Source organism: Strongylocentrotus purpuratus, unplaced genomic scaffold, assembly GCF_000002235.5.
Source record: "Strongylocentrotus purpuratus isolate Spur 01 unplaced genomic scaffold, Spur_5.0 spur5_scaffold_11, whole genome shotgun sequence".
Classification (NCBI taxonomy): Eukaryota; Metazoa; Echinodermata; class Echinoidea; order Camarodonta; family Strongylocentrotidae; genus Strongylocentrotus; species Strongylocentrotus purpuratus.
In genome coordinates, this window is record NW_022145596.1 from 20,454,647 (window position 1) to 20,473,627 (window position 18,981).

Consider the following 18,981-nt stretch of genomic DNA (forward strand, 5'->3'; position numbering starts at 1 on the left):
AAATATCGCGAGAGGGAGGGTGTCGAAGGGGGCGTGTTATGTTCTTCTGAACTTTCACTAACCTCTCCATATCTGATTCAGACTCTTATTCCTTTCCCCCATACAATGGCGGGGTGGCATGATCCACAGCCCCCATATGGCTACCCCACTGGACGCATATTGCTCCGGTTGTCTCATTTTTGCTCGCTGGACGTTTATAGCAAACGACAATCGGCGGATTAGACGATGTTAAAACCAGCCCTAAATTCGCCCAAAATGTACTGAAAAACAAGGGCGTGCCCCCCCCCCCGGCAAAAATATATTTAATAACAAAATTATTTTAAAAAAAAAATATGCCAATGGCTGACCTAAAAAGATGACCTTACCCCCCCCCCCCCCCAAACGGAGCAAAATGTCAAATTTAAAAATGTTTTACCATACCCATTTTCATTAGGATTAGACGACACTTGGTAGTGAATTTGTATGTGAGATTGCTTTGCTAAATATAAAATACAAGAACATTTTCCATATCTTTAAATTATCATTGATATCTGATAATTAAACAGTTATTATAATAAACCTACCAAACTACATAATACAATGAAATACTTGACTTAAAGTAGGGGAGTTTGATGTGGTGCATGGTGTGGTGCACAACTGCACCCCTCTGTAAATAATCGAATAGTCCATGGTGATCATGAATATTCATGTTTTTGCTTACCTCGGCAAAATGTTTGCTTATCTTCAATGGAAAAATTACGATGGGGGGGGGGGGGGGTTGGATGAAATGGACATAATGAACCGATCAGAACTGATCTATTATGATTCATGTTTCTTATCCTTCGTGTGCTTGACCTAAAACCTTACAACCACTTGGCAAAATGAGTCCTAAGTTCGACTTGTTTCACATGTGTTATGTAAGCAATGGCGAGCTTGCAACCTATTTTTATCAAATTACGGTGGGTGAACTTTCAAAAGTCAATGGGACATGAGGGTTCCAATGAAAGAGCTAGTGATAACGTACGTCGGGGTGGATGTGCTTTTCGTTTAAACAAAAAATGCATTTTTAACGATTTTGGGGGTAAAATTCCATAGGCTAACATGTTAGGCTGCTGACTCTGACGATAGGGGGCGTTGTCAAATGAGACTAAACGGAGCTATATGTATCCAGGTTCCTCATCGCCTTCTCTCTTTGAAGTGCTCTATAATTCTCTGATGTTATTTATCTGGTTGTGAAATGAAATACTATCAATTTCCTCTCTCCAGGTAACCGGACCGTGCTGACCGTGGAGTTCAGCTTGGAGCGCCATATTGGATTTTTCCTCATCCAGACGTACTTCCCGTGCGTCATGATCGTGGCCCTGTCTTGGGTCTCCTTCTGGCTCAACCGAGAGGCCACGCCCGCAAGAGTAGCCCTCGGTAGGTACAGGTGTAGATGTTTAAAGGCATCGTTTAACAATATTAAATTCAAGATGCATAGCCCAGTGGCGGATCCAGGGGGCACAGGGGGCACGTCCCCCCCCCCCCTCCCCGGCCCCCAAAAATATGTTAAAACCAGCCCTAAATTCGCCCAAATTGTACTGAAAAACAAGGGCGTGCCCCCCCCCGGCAAAAATAAATTTAATAACAAAATTATTAAACAAAAAAAAAATATGCCAATGGCTGACCTAAAAAGATGACCTTACCCCCCCCCCCCCCCCCAAACGGAGCAAAATGTCAAATTTAAAAATGTTTTACCATACCCATTTTCACTGATAGGCTGTAGTGTTATAAAAACCGTTAGGAAAACGAATTTAAAAATTTCGATTTCCATAAATATCTTGATAATCACACGGGCGATCGGCTTGTAAAAGTAACGGGGTTCCTGACTGACCTTAAGGTTTATAATTATCATTGCAGCATGAGCTAGATCCAGGATTTTGTTTTAGAATCTGAGACAAAGATACCCAATCCCTTTAAACCCAAATTGCCATCAGAATTTGAGGCGTAGTTACTGAGAGGGGAGGGGCTGCCGAAGACCCAAGTTCATATTTTTGGAGAAATTTAGTACCAACAAAAGTGAAAATTCTTTTTTGGGGTGCTTATTATTTTCTTTTTGGAATTTGCGGCCTCTTTAATTATTTATTTTTATTACGAAATCATAAAAACTTAATACATTATCATTTCCGTTTTTTACAACAAAATACAATTTAGTTTTCGAGATATTGAAACGATATATGTTTCACTAATTTGCCTCGGTTATTATTATCATCAGAATCATAGCAATATGTAATATTTTCAGACTCTACAAGTATAATTCAGTTTCTTTGGTTTACTTAGATCTACAGAAGATGTAGGGCGGTCATGTTGAATAATCAATCTGAGAAGGGGCACCACGCTTGTTATCAGACTTGTCGATTATCTTGAAGAAACCAGTTTAAAATCTGTTTTGTTCCTTCTGTATGAATGTCATTAGATTGTTTCCAAACTCCCCAAGCTCTTTTTATTGACAGTTTCAAAAATCACCTACCACTGATTCGTCGCCATTTTAGCCTCGTACCATGCAACTTTTCCTTTTGTAAGTTTTTAATGGAATTACATACACCTCCCAGCCACAGACTATGGTCTGGATAAAGAAGTCATCTTTCCTGCAACCCCCGTAAACCGTAAAAAGAATCTGTTTTTTCAAGCGCTTCTCTGACGGTGTAATCGGAAGTTTAATCAATGATCTTCCCTTCGGCAAGCCTTGCCACAACTGTTTTGACTTCTGGTGTCGCTACTTGTTCCAAGTGGATCGCAAATAAGTGATACGCGGCGAATCAAATGGTTCGCGGCAAAGTTAATAAGAATTGATTCTAGAAGCGCAGTTATAGATTTTCCTCTTGTCGTCGAGAGTCGATGGGGTTTCCTGGAGGGGCGGTTTCGGGGAACGCAAAGAAGAAAAAAATGTCTTGATTAGAATTGATTTTTTTTTTGTAGCAAAAGAAAGATGCGACACTCTCCGAGAAAGATAAAGAAAGAAAAGCTTTAAATTATTATTACCTTTTATAGTTTATTTAACCTATCGTTTTTTTCTAAACACATATTTTTCAAAGAGAGCACTGGCGTACCTATGGGGGGGCAGGGGGCAGAGTGCCCCCCTGACGGGCTCCAGGGGAAAAAAAGAAAAAGGGGAAAGAAAAGAAAAGAAAGGAAAGGAAAGAAAAAGAAAAAAGGAAAAGGGAAGAAAAAAGGAAAGAAAGAGAAAAAAGGAAAAAAGGAAAGAAAAAAGGAAGAAGAAGAGAAAAGGAAGAAAAAGGGAAAAAAAAAGGAAAGGAATAAAAATGGGGAAATTATAAAAAAAAGACCATGGCCGTACGCACCAGGGGGGGGGGGGGCAGTTGACCCCAGATATTTAAAAGTACCCTCATGACCAGTTCGGTCGCTCGAACTCCCTTCACTCCTTTTGCTTTTGAGATTCTTCGAAAACTTTTAACGCATCTTTCCCCCTCCCCCACCAGAAAAATATTCCGCATACGGCCCTGAAAAATTAAAACAAATGAAAATAGGAAAATATAAGTGATAGGGTCTATAACAAATTCGAAAGTCTTCGCTGGCGCGAACTGCTTGCTAGCCTATTTTGTATTAAATGTTTTCACTTGCTCGTCCCCCTGAAAAAAGAAAAGGATTAGTATTGCCTAGAATACAATTGTGCCTGCCCCGACGGGCCCCGACCTGCAACCATGGCAACAATAACACACAATATATGTACCAAATATTACTAAAAGAGACTAATTCATTTTACTCGCTCGCGAATAAAATGAATAGACATTGCTTTGGAAACAATTGTGCCCACCCTTGACCTGCAACAATATCATTAAAAATGGAAGAGTTTTTTCGCCCTCTCGCCAAAGAGGAATTGAATCGCGTTAAACGCGATTGCGTCCATCCTGACCTGCACCAATAAAAACAAGTTTATTTATTAATTTCTATTAAAAGAGAATTTATTTTTTTTGCTTGCTCGCTATGCTCGCTCGCCAAAATGGAATTGACACCGCTAACGTGCCCGCCCCAACCTGCAACAACCAGTTAATAATTATGTACCAAACGTTATTCAAAGAAGTTTTGGTGTGCTCGTGCTAGCCAAAACGGAATTAACATCACCTTAGACATGATTGTGTAAGCCCTGCCCTGCAACAAAAAAATCTGAAATTTATGAACCAATCATCATTACAAAAATTTTGCTCGCTCGCTACGCTCGCTCGTCAAAATAGAAATAACACCGCTTTTAATAATCACGTCCCTGACATGGAACAATGAACCCAAGTTTATATACCATACTTTCCCTATAAAAGAGAAGTGATTTATTTTGCTCGCTCGTCAAAATAGAAATAACACCGCTTCTTTTGCATCCCTGACATGAAACAATGAACCCAAGTTTTATGTACCATATTTTCCCTATAAAAGAGAAGTGATTTTTTTTTCGCTCGCTACGCTCGCTAGCTCGTGGAATTATGTGCCCACCACTAACCTGCTACAATATCATTAAAAAGAGAAATGTAGGGGGTTGCCTGCCCGCCAAAATGGGATTGACATTGCCTTAAACACGATTGTGCCCGCCCCCTACCTGCAACAATGAAACAAATTTTATATAGCAATTCATTGAGAGAAAGATGTATTTTCGCTCGCTAGCTAAAATGGGTATAAAATCACCCTAAACACAATATTGTTCCCGCGCCCTGCATGGGACAATTGAACCAAGTTTAAGTGGCAATTATTAAAAAAGAAGTGATTTTTTTCTTGCTCGCTACACTCGTTTGCAAAAAAATGATATTAACGTCGCTAACAAGTGAATGTTTCCACCCCCAACTTGCAACAATACCAGTTTATATACCAAACGTTACTTAAAGATTTTTTTTTGCTCGCTCGCTCGCCAGAAGTGAAAATTAGCATCGCCTTTTTTGTTTGTTTCGGTCGCTTGCCCCCCCCCCCCCCCTGACGGAGTACCCCAGGTACGCCACTGAAAGAGAGAATGGTATTTCAGGTGTCCTACTGTTTGTTTTTTTTGGTTAGTATTTTTAATTTAGCTTCTAATGTACAGCTTAATTGAAAAGTAATGTTTGGAGGCCAGAAGATGAGAGAGGAGGGGCACGAAGCAAACCACAAACCAAAACTTTTATTAAATTGGAATCAAATGATTAACAAAAAAACAAAAAAATGAATCTCAAAGTAGAAAAGGCAGATGATAAAATTTGAAATACTCTTTTTACAGATTCTTTCTTTTTCTTCGCGTTGAACTTTAAACTTTTTTATGTTGTTGTATCGTTCGTCTTCAGTACATGAAGATATACCGGGCTATATTTTTCCCAATGAAATCAACAGTTTTAGTGCTCTCTTTTGTGTAAACAAAATGGTTTGGGTATAGAAAATTGTGTGTCCTTAAGAATTCCAAGACTGATATTACCCATCTAGAAAAATGTCATCTTATGAAGATAGAAAACATATAATTTATACGAAAAATAGAACGTGGAAAACGGTGTCCATTACTTAGCCAGCAGTCACAGTGAAGAATTGATTAGCTTTGATGCATTTAACATGTCTAAGAAATCATTTACGGATGATGTTTTTAATCCGAATTGATGATCATAAAAATTATTCCTAATATCTTGCCACTTTGGGGGAATCGACCCTACGCGCCCAAAACCTGCCCACACACTGCCTCCGATGGCAGATGGATTAAATTTATGTAAATATTCTTTCCTGTTATAGATTATAAAGCCTAGTAGCTATTTTATATGCAGGAGTCCATATTTCTTTCACGATTACTTGCATGTGTTTACTTAACTCCTTCAAAAATATATGAGCCTTGTATTTATCGTCACGTATGGGATTGATTGAAATATGTATTCATCTACGCCAATTCTTTTGAAAAGTGATTTTCTAATGGAGGGGGGGGGGGGGAAGGGGCTACGACTTCATAACTTATATATTATATATGGCAATACAGATCTTTTGTGCAATCATTTCTTGTGTATATACGTTTTCTCTCACTTGGTCGACCATTCTTAGAATATTTCCCAGTAATACGGATTAACGCCTCTTCCAAAACGAAATAAGATTACTAAAGTGAGTCGAGTTACTCGAGTAGAATAGGATAAATAGCGTACTTTATGTATCACTCGACTGGAGCAGGGGGGGGGGGGTGGGGTCGGGTGTATGGATATTTGTTTTCTCCTCGGGAAAGTTAGGCGCCTCGGTGATTTTAGGAGAGGAAGCTGTATCACGTTTATAGTTTCCAATACCGCAGAGATAAAAAATAACACAATTTAAAAAAAATATTCCCCCCCCCCCTTCCACAAACCCCCGATTTTCCGGTAAAGAAATATGAAATTTCACAACGACAAAACGAAGACCTATTCAAACGCATCATGGCGAAATGCATTTTCGGTGGACTGGTATAATTAATGTTGGGCTTTCAATGAATCGATACGTCACGCAGTTAGAAAGATGCAGACGATACCTGCCTTTGGGTCTAATATCGGCACTGTTTTGGCGCCAAAATATTTTCCGGGATGATAGTTTTGCTGAAACAACAAAACAATGGCCAATAGTGCACATTAATATAAAATTAACTCATTCCATTCCCTCTTCCTATCTTTAACTCACAGGGACGATGACGACCCTCACAATCACCACCCTAGGGTGGAGTGCTAGAGCAGTGCTTCCCAAGGTGGGCTACCCGAAGGCCATCGACTGGTTCATCATGCTCTGCTTCGCCTTCGTCCTCGGCGCCGTCATCGAGTTCGCCACGGTGAATTATTTCACGAAGCGGAGGACGGGCATGCTACCTGGGATGGCCGATGACGAGGAGGACGACATCGCCCAGGCCGAGGTAAACGATGACGCTGTTTTCCCATATTGTCTTTCATTCAGTGCTTCTTATCATAAAGTTCTTAGAATAGCTTCGTCGACTAAATGTGTGGTGTCACATTATGTAGCACAATCTGAAATGTTGATGAACACGAAGAGGGTTTCTGGTTATTTGTTATGTCAGCCTATACTAATTTTAAATGATAGGACAAATTATTTTTTGTACGACACCCATATCAAGAAAGACTTTGAGATTCTGGATGGGGAACCTCAAGTCGATGTACGGTCATTCCCACCAGTTAAACATTACATTTTACTACATCTGGGACAAGATAGGCAAACTAGTATATAGAATGCCTTGTCTAAAGACATAATAACGTAAGTACTGGACAGGATGTGAATCCCAACCATAGATTGAGATTGAAAAAAGAGGTGGCATGTATACATTTCTGTAAATAATTAGGCTGCATGTACATACACTATGCAGTGCCCGGACTTGATATAGCACTAGACTAACAAGCTAATTTACTTCTTTTTAATGAAAAATTCACTTGTGCCATACTTTTTTTAAACAAATGATTGTTCCCGTTTTCCACCCAATAGGTGGAGAAGGTCGAAGCCTCGTTGATGCGAAGAAAGAAGAAACGCTTTTCCCTCATCCGGGGATTCACGAGGTACCAAGGAAAGTCTGTATCTCGGACGCCTTCGGACGAAGAGCGGAGATTTTCGGATCACAACAACAGCCTGTGTTCGGATATACTCAACTGCATCACGGGAAATGCCGAGTACAGGGAGAGTAGGCTCCGGCGAAGCAAAGACCAGAAACCGTTCAACAGCGTCAGTAAAATTGATGAGTTGGCTAGAATTGGTTTCCCGCTAGGTTTTTTTCTCATGAATGTTCTATATTGGTGTATTTTCATACTTGATTATTAAAATATTTATACAGGATATAATTTAGATTAATAATGATTAAAGAGAGGTGGATAAATTCTATGTATTTGAATTTGCGACTGGACATTAGGTCAAACCTTTGTGGCAGCTTTACCAAATTGTTATTTTAACATTATACTTCAAAAGTTCACTCTCATAACTTATAATTCATCATGATTATTGTACAAATAATACACAGGAGTGAGGGCATTAGTAAGAATTACCCACACAAGGTACCTTTGGAACAGTCTCACAAACCTGAGGCGATAGCCGAAGGTGTTTGGACTGTTTCGAAGCTACCGAGTGTGGGTAATGCTCGAAAAAATGAGGGGTATTATTTGTTAAAATGATGTTTTACTAATAACCGGTCATTATTATTTAGTAACGACCGTCTCAACTAATCATTTGATTAGGATCTGCGTCATCATCTTATAAAGAATATTGTTATACCAGTGTCCCGCAACACCGCTAAATTCATATTAAAAGAACGATTTTTTCTCTTGCGATTATTTCATATGTCTCTGAAATTCATGATTTTTGCATTAGTCTTTGAAATAATTTGTTATTTCAATAAGCTGTCGATACTTGCGATTAGGCTTATGTTCTACATAATAGTACATATATTTCAGATATTTAAATTTTTACCCTATGTTAGATACCTTCCCAATTGTATATCGTATATAATTTGAAGAGCGTGTAAATAGCATGTAATATTTGACGTGTGCCAAACATAGTCGCCAGTCGTCTATAAAAATACTGATGTATAAACAATAATGGCCGGGTTAAATGGTATTGAAGAAAAAAATGTTGGATTTTAATTTATGTTACCTGTAGTTAGCATAAACTTTCATTTTAGAGGCATACAGAGGCATTATTTTCATAGTTTTCTATTTAAAAAAGCAATACTATCACGTGTGTACTGATTTAGCTAATGCCGACATAGACCATCTCTAGTGTAGTCAACATTTAAAAAACATACAAAGACACAGTTTGACTATTTGTTAAAGATGACTTGATACATGTCGAAATTAGGAAAATACAAAGAAAAAACAACAACAAGTGAACTAGTACCGAAGCTATGACATTATAAAAATCTATTTTTGGAATCTCTCAATTTTGTCTTCATTTTCCGAAAGAGCATCAAAAATAACATTACGAGCCAGAGCAATATAACACTGAGTTCCTATAGGAAATCTATTTAGTCAGATGGTCATATCTCAGCCAATACTTAACATATTCAATTGATTTTCGACATTTGGCGATTATTTTTGGTGCTCTTTCGGAAAATGAAGAAAAAATTGAGAACTTCCAAAAATAGATTTATGATGACGTCACACTTCACCCGCCACTCAATACTCTTACGTTTACTTTTTCGTGGTGTTTTTGACCGGTTATACGAATATATGGATGTTTCTTTCCTGGGGACCTAGAGACGAGTGGTTCCATCAACCTGTTCTTAATAAATAAACTACAATAGACCTACTTGGAATCCAGTCTACATGCATTACCTATCGCTATGTCGGAAAATCCTCGGGCGAGCTTTTAGGTTGTCAAGAACAACCTTAAACAAAAAAATATGTATGCTTAGAATATGAATATGTTAGTAAATCGGTTTATTCCTTACGAGCATTGAATTGAAATTCACTCGAACCGACTTTGTTGACTATGCCGAGTGGGATGCAAATATCCAACGAAGATTTAACTTGAGAATGAGGATGACAACTACTTTTGAATCAAATAATTATTCATGCAGTTAGATGATAGCATTTTTGGTCAGTGTGACAAAAAAATAGCAATTAAAACACAAACATGCCATTGTTGTTGTAAAATATCCACTTCGCATAGCAATGTTAGTACAGACTACAGTGTTATAAAATACCAAAAGGAACAGCATTATAATTTTGAAGAAATTTCTCTTTGTAATCACTGTTTGATATTATTTTAGTTGGAACAGTATTGATGACAAAATAATAAATCGAGAGAGGCGAGACTCGTGATGCTTACATTCAAAATATTTCATCTTTCTGACTAATAGTAATCACATATAAACTTACATGCAATAAATAATGATTACATTTGCAGATGGTCAAAATGAAGCTAATTACGCAATAGGAAAGTAAATATATCAAAGTTTGTATGAAACCGGAAAGTGAGAATTACATGTATATAACCAATGATTGTTTGAAAGAGAATCGCCAAGACATTTGAAATAAAGAATAAGACTGTTGTTTTTCAATATTGCAATAATTTAGCTTAAATTGTTTTGTTTAGAATACCATCTGCATCTTTAAGACATTTTCCTTAAGTCTTACCCCCTTCTCCTTCTTTATGTTACATCTCCACATAAAATCCATTCATTATATTGCAGTTTGTAAATCCTAAATCATGGCCATTCATGACTGTGATGACACTTTGGTTAACAACGGCAACGGATAGAAGGACAAAAACAACACTAGATTTGTTCCATCCCCTCAAGCGAGCTCTTTGAAACACTTAAATTCATAACTACTCATTACACCGAGTGATCCCTTATTTCGTTGACAGTGAGTTTTCCCGCCGAAGAATAAGGGGCACATCGTCGATGGTCGTTTGATGTGGATAATGTCGTTTGCTAGCCACCTCCTTTACCAAATTGTGCTTGTACGCGCGCCATCTCTTGTCGACGAGGTAGCCAGCGAAGGTCTCGTCGTAGGTCGGATAGTTTTCCTCGACCGCTTCCTTCATGGGCACCAAGCACTTGCCGCGGTCGTGGCGCTGGAAGGCCACCCGTGAGACGAGCATGCACTCGACCTTGTGGATCGAGATCAAGTGCGTCTTGCGTAGATCTTCACCTGTCAAAGTTAGAGAAACGGGCAGGAAGAAGGATCACAAAATAATATTAAAACTCGTTATATAAAACTTTTCTAAAGCTTTGAACAAGACGATCCACTGTTTTAGGGGTAACACAAAAAGATGTTGTATTGCCGACCCCCAAAATCTACGGTCGGCTTTTTAAAAAAGTTTTTGTTTTTACTGTTTTTTAGAAGAATAAATGTAATGTTTAATGAATAACAAAATATGTAAACTGAGAAATGTCAGCCCAAAGAGAAAGAAACAAGAAGAAAAAAATCAAAACAAAAAAAAAGATTTCCGACCGACCGACCCATTGCTTTGGCACCTAAAGGGCTACACAACATCTTTTTTTTTTAGGCCATATCATGAGCTTCGCTAGACCACTTCGAGTCGGGCGTAGAAAGTATCAAGCCAAAATTTGCCCTTTTTTGTGTGTTTTGTTTCTTCTATAGAGTGTTATTTTCTTTCACATTTTCCAACAAGCGGGAATAATTTCGTCAGAAACTGTATTTTCGAATTTTCCAACAGATCGTCGATGTTCCCAAGTAACCCTGAACCCCCCTCAATAGATCATTTCCTGCAATTTTCCCACATGCTAACCAAAGTTTAATTTATTCGACAGAGTATTTTTTTCTTGGGAGCAGATGTCACATCGCCTTTCATTCATGAGGAAGGTGAGCGAAATATTTCGGGGCAGCCCCACGTGACAACGATTCCGTCACGTTTTATATTCCCTTCAATCAGTGGGAGGGGGTGTCAACCGGGGCTGGATAAGCCACTGATTTACATGATAATTTGTTTTCTCCATCCCCTCGAACCCTGTACCGAGTGCATAGCAAGGTTTTGATATTTGTCATAAAAAATTCATATTGATACAAAATTGTATTAGACTAATCCTGCCGATAAAAAATTAAACCTCAATTTAAAAGAAAAATCACGTACCAACTCCGAAGAAGTCCCCCTTCCCGATGGTCGCAATATTTAGGAGTTTGCTAACCAGCTTCTGGTATTTCTCGGGTTTGAAGTCGGGCGACACCCCGTGGTCGTCACGCATCGGTGGCGGGGTGAGCTTGATCCTCCCGAAGGGCAGGCGATTCTGAAGGAGAACGACTTCGCGAACGATCTTGACGTCGCCAGACATGATGAAGTAGACATCGTCGGGTGCGCCATGGATGTCACTCAGAATGACCTGTATGAAAAAACAATAAGCCAGTTCATAGATACAATCTGCGCATGGGCAGATAAAGGTCATTTGTACCAAAAAGGTAAAACCCACAGAGATGAATACTGGATATGCGCTCATGAAAGTTATGTAACATTATTCATTTATGCACCAACGGTACTTGATACGCAGGTGGAAGTATTCTTTTCAAGAGGGAAAACAAAAGGTATTCATGAAGCACATCTAGGACTTGGCAGTTATTATTCTAATATGCTCAAAGTGGAACTCCTCCATGTGTAAAAGATCTGTGGATATTTGGGGTCATTTGTACCATGTGCTATCTGTAAACTCCCTTATAGAAGTGATTTAGTAATGACAATGATAGCATTTCGTTCTTGAAGAGCATAATTATCACAAATTCAGCAATTGGCCGAGAGAGAACTGCCTCTGAAGGGTGTTGAAGCATTCGAGGAATTTCGTCCTACAGGTACATACTTCCCTCACTCGATTATATTATACGTCGAAATAATTTGTATCAGTATTTATGAAAGTACATTTGTGAACAACAATAATAATACCTATAGCAGGCATAGCAGGTGAATAAAAAGTAACCGGATGTTCTGGAGAGAAATATTCATAAAATCGAAACATTGGAACACGTCTTGTTGTAGTAAGCCTATACGCTTCTTTACCCTTTATCTTTCCTCTCTTAGTTCCCCCTCTCCATCCCACTTCCCCCCCCCCTCCGCCATCTCTCTTTCTCTCTCTCTCTCTCTCTCTCTCTCTCTCTCTTACTCTTTATATTGTTTCCCTGTTGAATATATAGAGGGCCCCAATCGCCCCCTTCGAAATATAAACAGATCAATAAACAAGAAATTTAAATAAAAGGAATAAATGAATAACTTACGGTGTTAGGCGGATATTCAATGATCTTCGCTCTGTCAGTGGTTGCTACCACCTCATCAGTTATCCATTCACTAAACGTTGATAGTGAACTGAGTGTCTGGAATCGGTTATCCCATTCCTGTTGGTAACTGCGACGCAGGACCATGTCAAAATCAGGTTTGTCCACACGAAGGAATTCAGAATCAACTGCAATAAAAATATAAATCAATATGTTATATTTATTAACATAATACATGACTTTTTGTATCGTCTCAAATTTGTGTCTACCATTGCCTGCCATGGTCTTTGGTGTGTGTGTGTATTGGGTTTTTACAGACGTGTGTTAATCAGATATAATTATTTACGTCTGGGGACCGACCTTTAAACGTCACCATCCGAAAGACGTGACTCAGTTTCGAACCTGCGTCCTCGGCTGTATCAGTTTGTAGCTTCCACTTTTAGCTGAATTACAGGCGCACGTACGCCACAATGCTTGGATATTAACGACTCCATAATGTTCGAGGATTTTTTTAATCATTTGTTGTAGTTAACTTTCATAGTTATAATAAGACTATTTTGAAGACTAAATATATTTACCGAAGTGCTCACGTCATATTTTCTCGTCTACCAGGTTACTGGTTCTAAACAACAGAGCATGTGCATGAGGTTCACCGCGAAATCATTCAAGCAACGTGCTAGTGCAGGGAAAAATCCAATGTTTCGGGTCGGTGTGATCATCACCGTACCATTGTTAAGCTCAAAATTGTTTGGAACCAGCAACCTCGACAGCTTGGTCAGTATGACGTCACGCCTCGGTATACTCTAAAGAGTATCTAAACATCTCAAAGAGGCTTAATTTATTTAATCTGCGAAAAAAATAAGTCTGTAGTGAACATTTATTTGAAACTATAATTAGAAATAGTGTCCATTTTTTCCTCTCTTTTATTATGTTGTGTCGTTGATGATTCCAATTTCCATGGTTTCTGTCAGTGCGTGCCAGCTAAAATAAGATGTCGATTTTTACCTTTACACCTAATGGAAGCCGCACGCTTTGTGCCGTGTAGAAGGGCAAGTTCCCCAAAACTCGCCCCTGCATAAGTTTCTCCCATCTGTCTTATGTTTGATTCTCCTGTAAAAATGATATTAAAAATCATTGCGATAAGATGGAATCATTCTGTAATCTCTTTTAAAACACCGCCAATGGCGAACATTTCGGTAAATGTAAATGAATCATAACATAAGGCCTATACTTAAGAAGAGCAATTTAATTTCAATCAGAATCATAAGAAAAATAGGATTAACATTTTATCATTATTACATTGCGGTTCGAGTCCCGCCGCCGCACTAAAAAAGTCCTTTGGCAAGTCATTGATCTACATTTGCCACACTCCACCCAGGTGAAGTAAATGGGTACCTGGTACTCTGTTAATGTAAAGGAGCTAATTTCCGCTCGTCGAGGAGTGTGATTAGGGACCACTCCTTTTGGAGTGAAATTTGGACGGAATTCACCCTCAAAAGATGTAAAGTTCACTCCAAAAAGACAGATTTTTTTCTAAAAGACTGAATTTATCGTCTTTTAAAGCGTATCTGCCATAGTTTACAGGAGGGATAAGACTGCCCTGCAAGGTCACTGGACAGGTGGTTATCTCATCAACTCAGCTCTCAGTTAACATAAGAAAAAGAGGATCATGGGGGACCAATGGTCACCGATTAGGCATGGTTTGTTATATAGAGGGCGCAAGTAGCTACAAGTAGTGCAGTGGGCCTTTAAGAGCTAACTTTACATCTTTTGAGGGTGAATTCCGTCCAAATTTCACTCCAAAAGGAGTGGTCCCTAATCACACTCCTTGACGAGCGGAAATTAGCCCCTTTACATTAATAGAGTAGGAATTTATTCCTTGAAATGCTAGAGCGCCGTATGGCAGCCGTGCTAAAGCCAGGGTAATAATCGGGAGCGCCAGGAGGGTCAAATCTGACTGATATGTGCGCTATACAAGAACCCATTATTATTATTATTATTATTTAGTACTCTGGAAGGCCTATGAGCCTGCATGAATATATAATTCTAAGCATTTTAGGTTTTAAAGATTTTACATCTAGCTATGAGACGGTTTTGTTATGATAATAAACACTGATTTATGCTTGCCGGACTGAAAACAAGCACATATCGGGTGTCAATAATTATATTTTCACACAAACAAATAATTGATTCCACCGAAACTTTTAAAAGTACAGTCTATCATAAAAAGGAAAGAAGAAAAAGAAACTTAAAAAAAACCTAAGTCGTATCTTTCCAGCGGTATTCCTTGAACTTTAAGCTTCACTTTTGGAAGAGGGTGTTTCTGTTCATCAAAATATCGAACTATATTTTATATATATTTTTTGTTTTGCTCGGGAAAGGGTGAAAATACAAATAATGAAAATACGTAATGAAGTAGCTGCGGAAACACTGTATACACCCAAAATACTACCCCCCCCCCCTACCATCACCACAACTGAATACCTTACCTGTCCGTGTATCCGTCTCGTTGACTTCAAAGACGACCGAGCCTGAGAGGATGAAATAGAAAGCGAGCCCGGGGTGGCCCTGCTTGACGATCAACCGCCCGGCCTCGAAGGAATCGAAGTATAAAACGCCCGCCAGTTCATGTCGGATGGTCTTCGAGTAGCGGTTGAAACTTTTTAGCTGAAACGAGCAAAGAGACATTGAAATTCATATCTGAATATGAAAATTCAAGAATCTTTGATAGCAGAATTTGTTGGTACATAAAATAATATGACTATCAAGTTTTATTTTATACAGTAATTTGAGTTGACACATGAACGATTTCTCGAAAAAGATAGGGATTGAACTTTTATTAAATGTTGTCTAGGATGAATGCAAAAGGAGGTAAGAGGAAATATTAAGAAAAAAATACAACTTCATGCAATCAAATAGTGTAAGTGTGATCGTTCATGAAGACATGACTTGTAAGGTCATTATGGATCTATATACCAAATTAAGTTCATTGACATTAATTATACATCAACATCTTGATATACAGAACGTGAGTACCGACTACTGAATATGAAATATCATACGAAGACAATTTACATATAGAGTATGGCCAAATATTATACCGGAGTGTTAGCTCAGTCAGTACAGCGTCCGCCTCACAACCGGGAGGTCGTGGGTTCGAACCCCGGCCGCGTCATACCAAAAGACGTTAAAAGATGGGAGTTGTTGCTACCTTGTTTGGCGTTCAACAATAAGGGATAGAGCAACGTCGATCTGGCGCTGCTCAGTGGCTGCCGGGCTCACGATCAATTGGGCAAAAAGAATTTCCGTTTCGGTTTAATAAAATTTGGAGTGGACTATTAGGCTATTATTATTATTATTAAAAGATGTGGTATTAATCATAAAGAATAAATGATCAGAAAAGAGAGAGAGAGAGAGAGAGAGAGAGAGAGAGAGAGAGAGAGGACGCAGAGGGAAGACTTCGATAATTATTTTCAAAAGCCAAACTGAGCATTTTGAAATTACCCTATCAACAAAACCGTAGAGATAGTGGAGCTCTTCTTTGGTCCTCTCCCACGTTTCCTTCCTCATGATCTTCTTGGCCCGTGGGGGCAGCGTGCTCACCGACTGGACGTTCGATTTGAAGGCACTGACGTCGAAGGTGAGGACGTTCTCCTCCGCGCCGTCGGCCTGACGGACCGTGAACGATTTCGAGTCTTCTTCGGTGGGCAGGAGCTTGGACCACCTGAGGTTGTGCTTGACCTTGTTGGCGATGGCCCGGAACTTCTGCAGGGGCGTCCGATGTTTTTCCGGCTTTCGAAAGACAGAAGTATGATGTTAAGTTTATGGGATATGTCTGCACATTATGTTAAAATAATGCACAGATTGGGATGTAGAAAAGCGTGAAATGAGAAGATGAAATGGGGGGGGGGGGGAAATGAATTCATTGAGGTAAGAAAGCGAGAGGCATAAGAAACATGAAAGAAAGAAAGTAAGAAAAAAAGAACATATTAAGAAAAAAAGGTAGTAAGAAAGAAAAAGGAGGAAGGAAGACATAAAGTGATGTTTAAAAAAAAAGGAATGATAAAGTAGGAGAGAGAATAAACTAGAGATAGGGGAAAAAGAAGAAAAGAAAGTCGAGGGACAGAAAGTGGGGATCTTTTACTTTATATGAATTATTAAAAAGTAATGTTTGGAGAAAAAGTATAAGAGTAAAAAATGGAGAAGTGTATGAATATAATTATCATCTCATTCTAACGTTGGTGACGTACAGTTATTCCTGAGTATATTACCGACGCAACCAAAACAGAACAGAAAAAAAATATTATTTCGGGCAATTAAAACTAGATAAAACATGAAATGTTATGTATTCATTTATTAAATTTTTGTTATTGCTCGTATCGTATACCTGCCATTGCTCGTATCGTATACGTGCCATAGCAATTGATTTAAAGAATATCATTTTCCGGTCATTTCTGCCATGATCCAATACACTTCACTTTTCTCGCTTAGGACCTGACTACATTAAATTGATTATAAATCATTTTAACATACAGTAAAACAAATTACGTCACCCCCTCCCCGCCCCCCCCCCCCCCAAGAAAACTGAATTTTAAAAAAGAAGAAAAGTTTTACTTGATTATTCTCTGCGTCCTTGTCATCAGCGTCAGAGACTTTCTCAATCCCTAGCCCTTCAGGGGGTGACCTTTCGACTAGAGCCTGGATGAGAGCACTCGCTTCTTCCAGCGTCTGCGTCGTCGCACCACCCCTCCTCCTCCTCATATCGGGATTCATGATCATCATCATGTCCTCGGTGTTGAGGTCTTCAAGCTCCTCGTCCTGGAATGTGTCGCCGTACATGTTGACTACGTGGCTTCCTTTCCTTCTAAAATATTTAATTGTCACTGGGAAAACTTTTTTCTTTTCTTTTATAAGCCTGAATGACCAAATTAATGCTGACCTCTGAATTGTAAGTTTAGGGATCTGGTTACGAGCATTCCAAGAAGTTTACGGTGTTGCAAAGATGTGAGCCAGAATATTTTTTCTCCAATGATGGCAGTATCCTATATTATTTGAGAGATATGCCCTGTATGAATTATGCGTCTAGCTTAGCTTCTATATCTGATGCATCATTGATTCATGTTTGGGAAACAAAAACATAGACTTTGTCGTTACGCATTACGTAACAATGGACTTGCGCGTATAAGTGCGCAGCTCTATTTCTGGCCTGGATGAGCGCATGATTAATGTTCACTGCTGGAGTACGAGTGTTTCACCAACTAAAATCAAGTTACTAAATTGATCAAACATCCCCTGGGTTTTTCGTTCGAGTCTTCCATGCATAACGTTATGAATACCTTGTAGACGAGTAAAAGGAGATATAAAATAGTATCAAAATGGACAATAACTCAAAGAACGCTTCCCCCCCCCCTTTCTTTTTTTCTTCATTTTTTAATTTAACATTTTTGGTAGCCAAAAGTCATATGTCAGTGAATCATTTTTAGAATTATATTTTCTCTTTCATTTTTCTTTAAAAATCACCAATAAGCTACGATAAGTCTTATGTTGCAATTCACAACACCCACTGAAACTGTAGCACATATGGCCTACAGCTATAGGGTCATAGTGTACGAGTTTATTTACGCCTACCCATATGTTATTTATTTTTTTCTCAGAAAGATATACGACGAACAGAATAAACAAAATCGATTGCAATAAGCACCATTTTCTCAGAGGAATTAAACGGAAAAAAGAGAAAAATATGAATATCTGCAAGAAGTTTTTTTTCATCCCGTTTCCCATCCCGCTGTATTTCTCTCTTTTTCTTCCCCTCCCTCCTTTTTTTTTTTGACTGGCTATTCGGCTGGGACCCTGCTGCCCATAATAGCCCATAGGCCAATGGTTAAAGATAACACAACGTTTTGGTATGGGATCATGAATTTGGTTCAAATGAAAATATTGGAAGCAAATGTGATCCTACAATATTCGGTGATCGTTGGCGCGGTTGAAATCAAGTCTAAAGTTATGAAATTGTAACTCGTTATGTTGTATAGCTCCCTCTCAAGGTCAAAATATTGATTATGCCATAAAACAATGTTTTTGACTAAAATCGACCAATTGGCTATTCCTGTTTAGAAATTATATATCACAACTACATATTCTGAGATTTTCATGGTCGCAGCGACTATTGTATGGCCGTCAGCGCTATTTGAATTTTGCCAAAATTTACCGCGGGAGCACCGGTAAATTTTTATATACAAGTTTTCTCGAAAGCAGAAGAGTTTTCGGGGCTAAATTTTCTAGTGCTTATAAAACATCCACAGGGTCATCCAAAACAAAAATATCAAAATTGTCAAGAATCACTATG

The 18,981-nt window shown here is 38.7% G+C and overlaps 2 protein-coding genes across 2 annotated transcripts in view; one reads left to right on the forward strand and one right to left on the reverse strand.

The window, feature by feature from the left end:
* The window catches only part of LOC100891919 (gamma-aminobutyric acid receptor subunit alpha-2), a 33,706-nt gene extending 25,758 nt beyond the window's left edge, over window positions 1-7,948 (forward strand). The window contains exons 7-9 of the mRNA XM_030980180.1: window positions 1,246-1,398; window positions 6,606-6,829; window positions 7,411-7,948. Coding sequence (XP_030836040.1) covers window positions 1,246-1,398; window positions 6,606-6,829; window positions 7,411-7,740 — 707 coding nt within the window. The 3' untranslated portion in view covers window positions 7,741-7,948. The remainder of the gene's footprint in view (window positions 1-1,245; window positions 1,399-6,605; window positions 6,830-7,410) is intronic.
* Window positions 7,949-10,010: 2,062 nt separating this feature from the next.
* LOC105438988 lies at window positions 10,011-17,474 on the reverse strand. Its single transcript, XM_030980181.1, has 6 exons — window positions 17,250-17,474; window positions 16,140-16,427; window positions 15,125-15,302; window positions 12,639-12,823; window positions 11,512-11,758; window positions 10,011-10,568 (listed from the first exon to the last, which is right to left on the reverse strand). Exons 1-6 carry the CDS (start codon window positions 17,472-17,474, stop codon window positions 10,267-10,269), a joined length of 1,425 nt encoding a protein of 474 aa, XP_030836041.1. The 3' UTR covers window positions 10,011-10,266.
* Between the last annotated feature and the right edge of the window lie 1,507 nt (window positions 17,475-18,981).

What these genes read in the sequence shown, in the direction of transcription:
- LOC105438988 (XM_030980181.1), bottom strand. Translation starts at nt 17,474, where the DNA reads ATGTACGGCGACACATTCCAGGACGAGGAGCTTGAAGACCTCAACACC. An exon ending in AGGACGCAGAGAATAATCAA is followed by an intron (nt 16,428 to 17,249) that starts GTAAAACTTTTC and finishes GTCTTTCGAAAG; the next exon opens with CCGGAAAAACATCGGACGCC. An exon ending in CGAGACGGATACACGGACAG is followed by an intron (nt 12,824 to 15,124) that starts GTAAGGTATTCA and finishes TTTTTATTGCAG; the next exon opens with TTGATTCTGAATTCCTTCGT.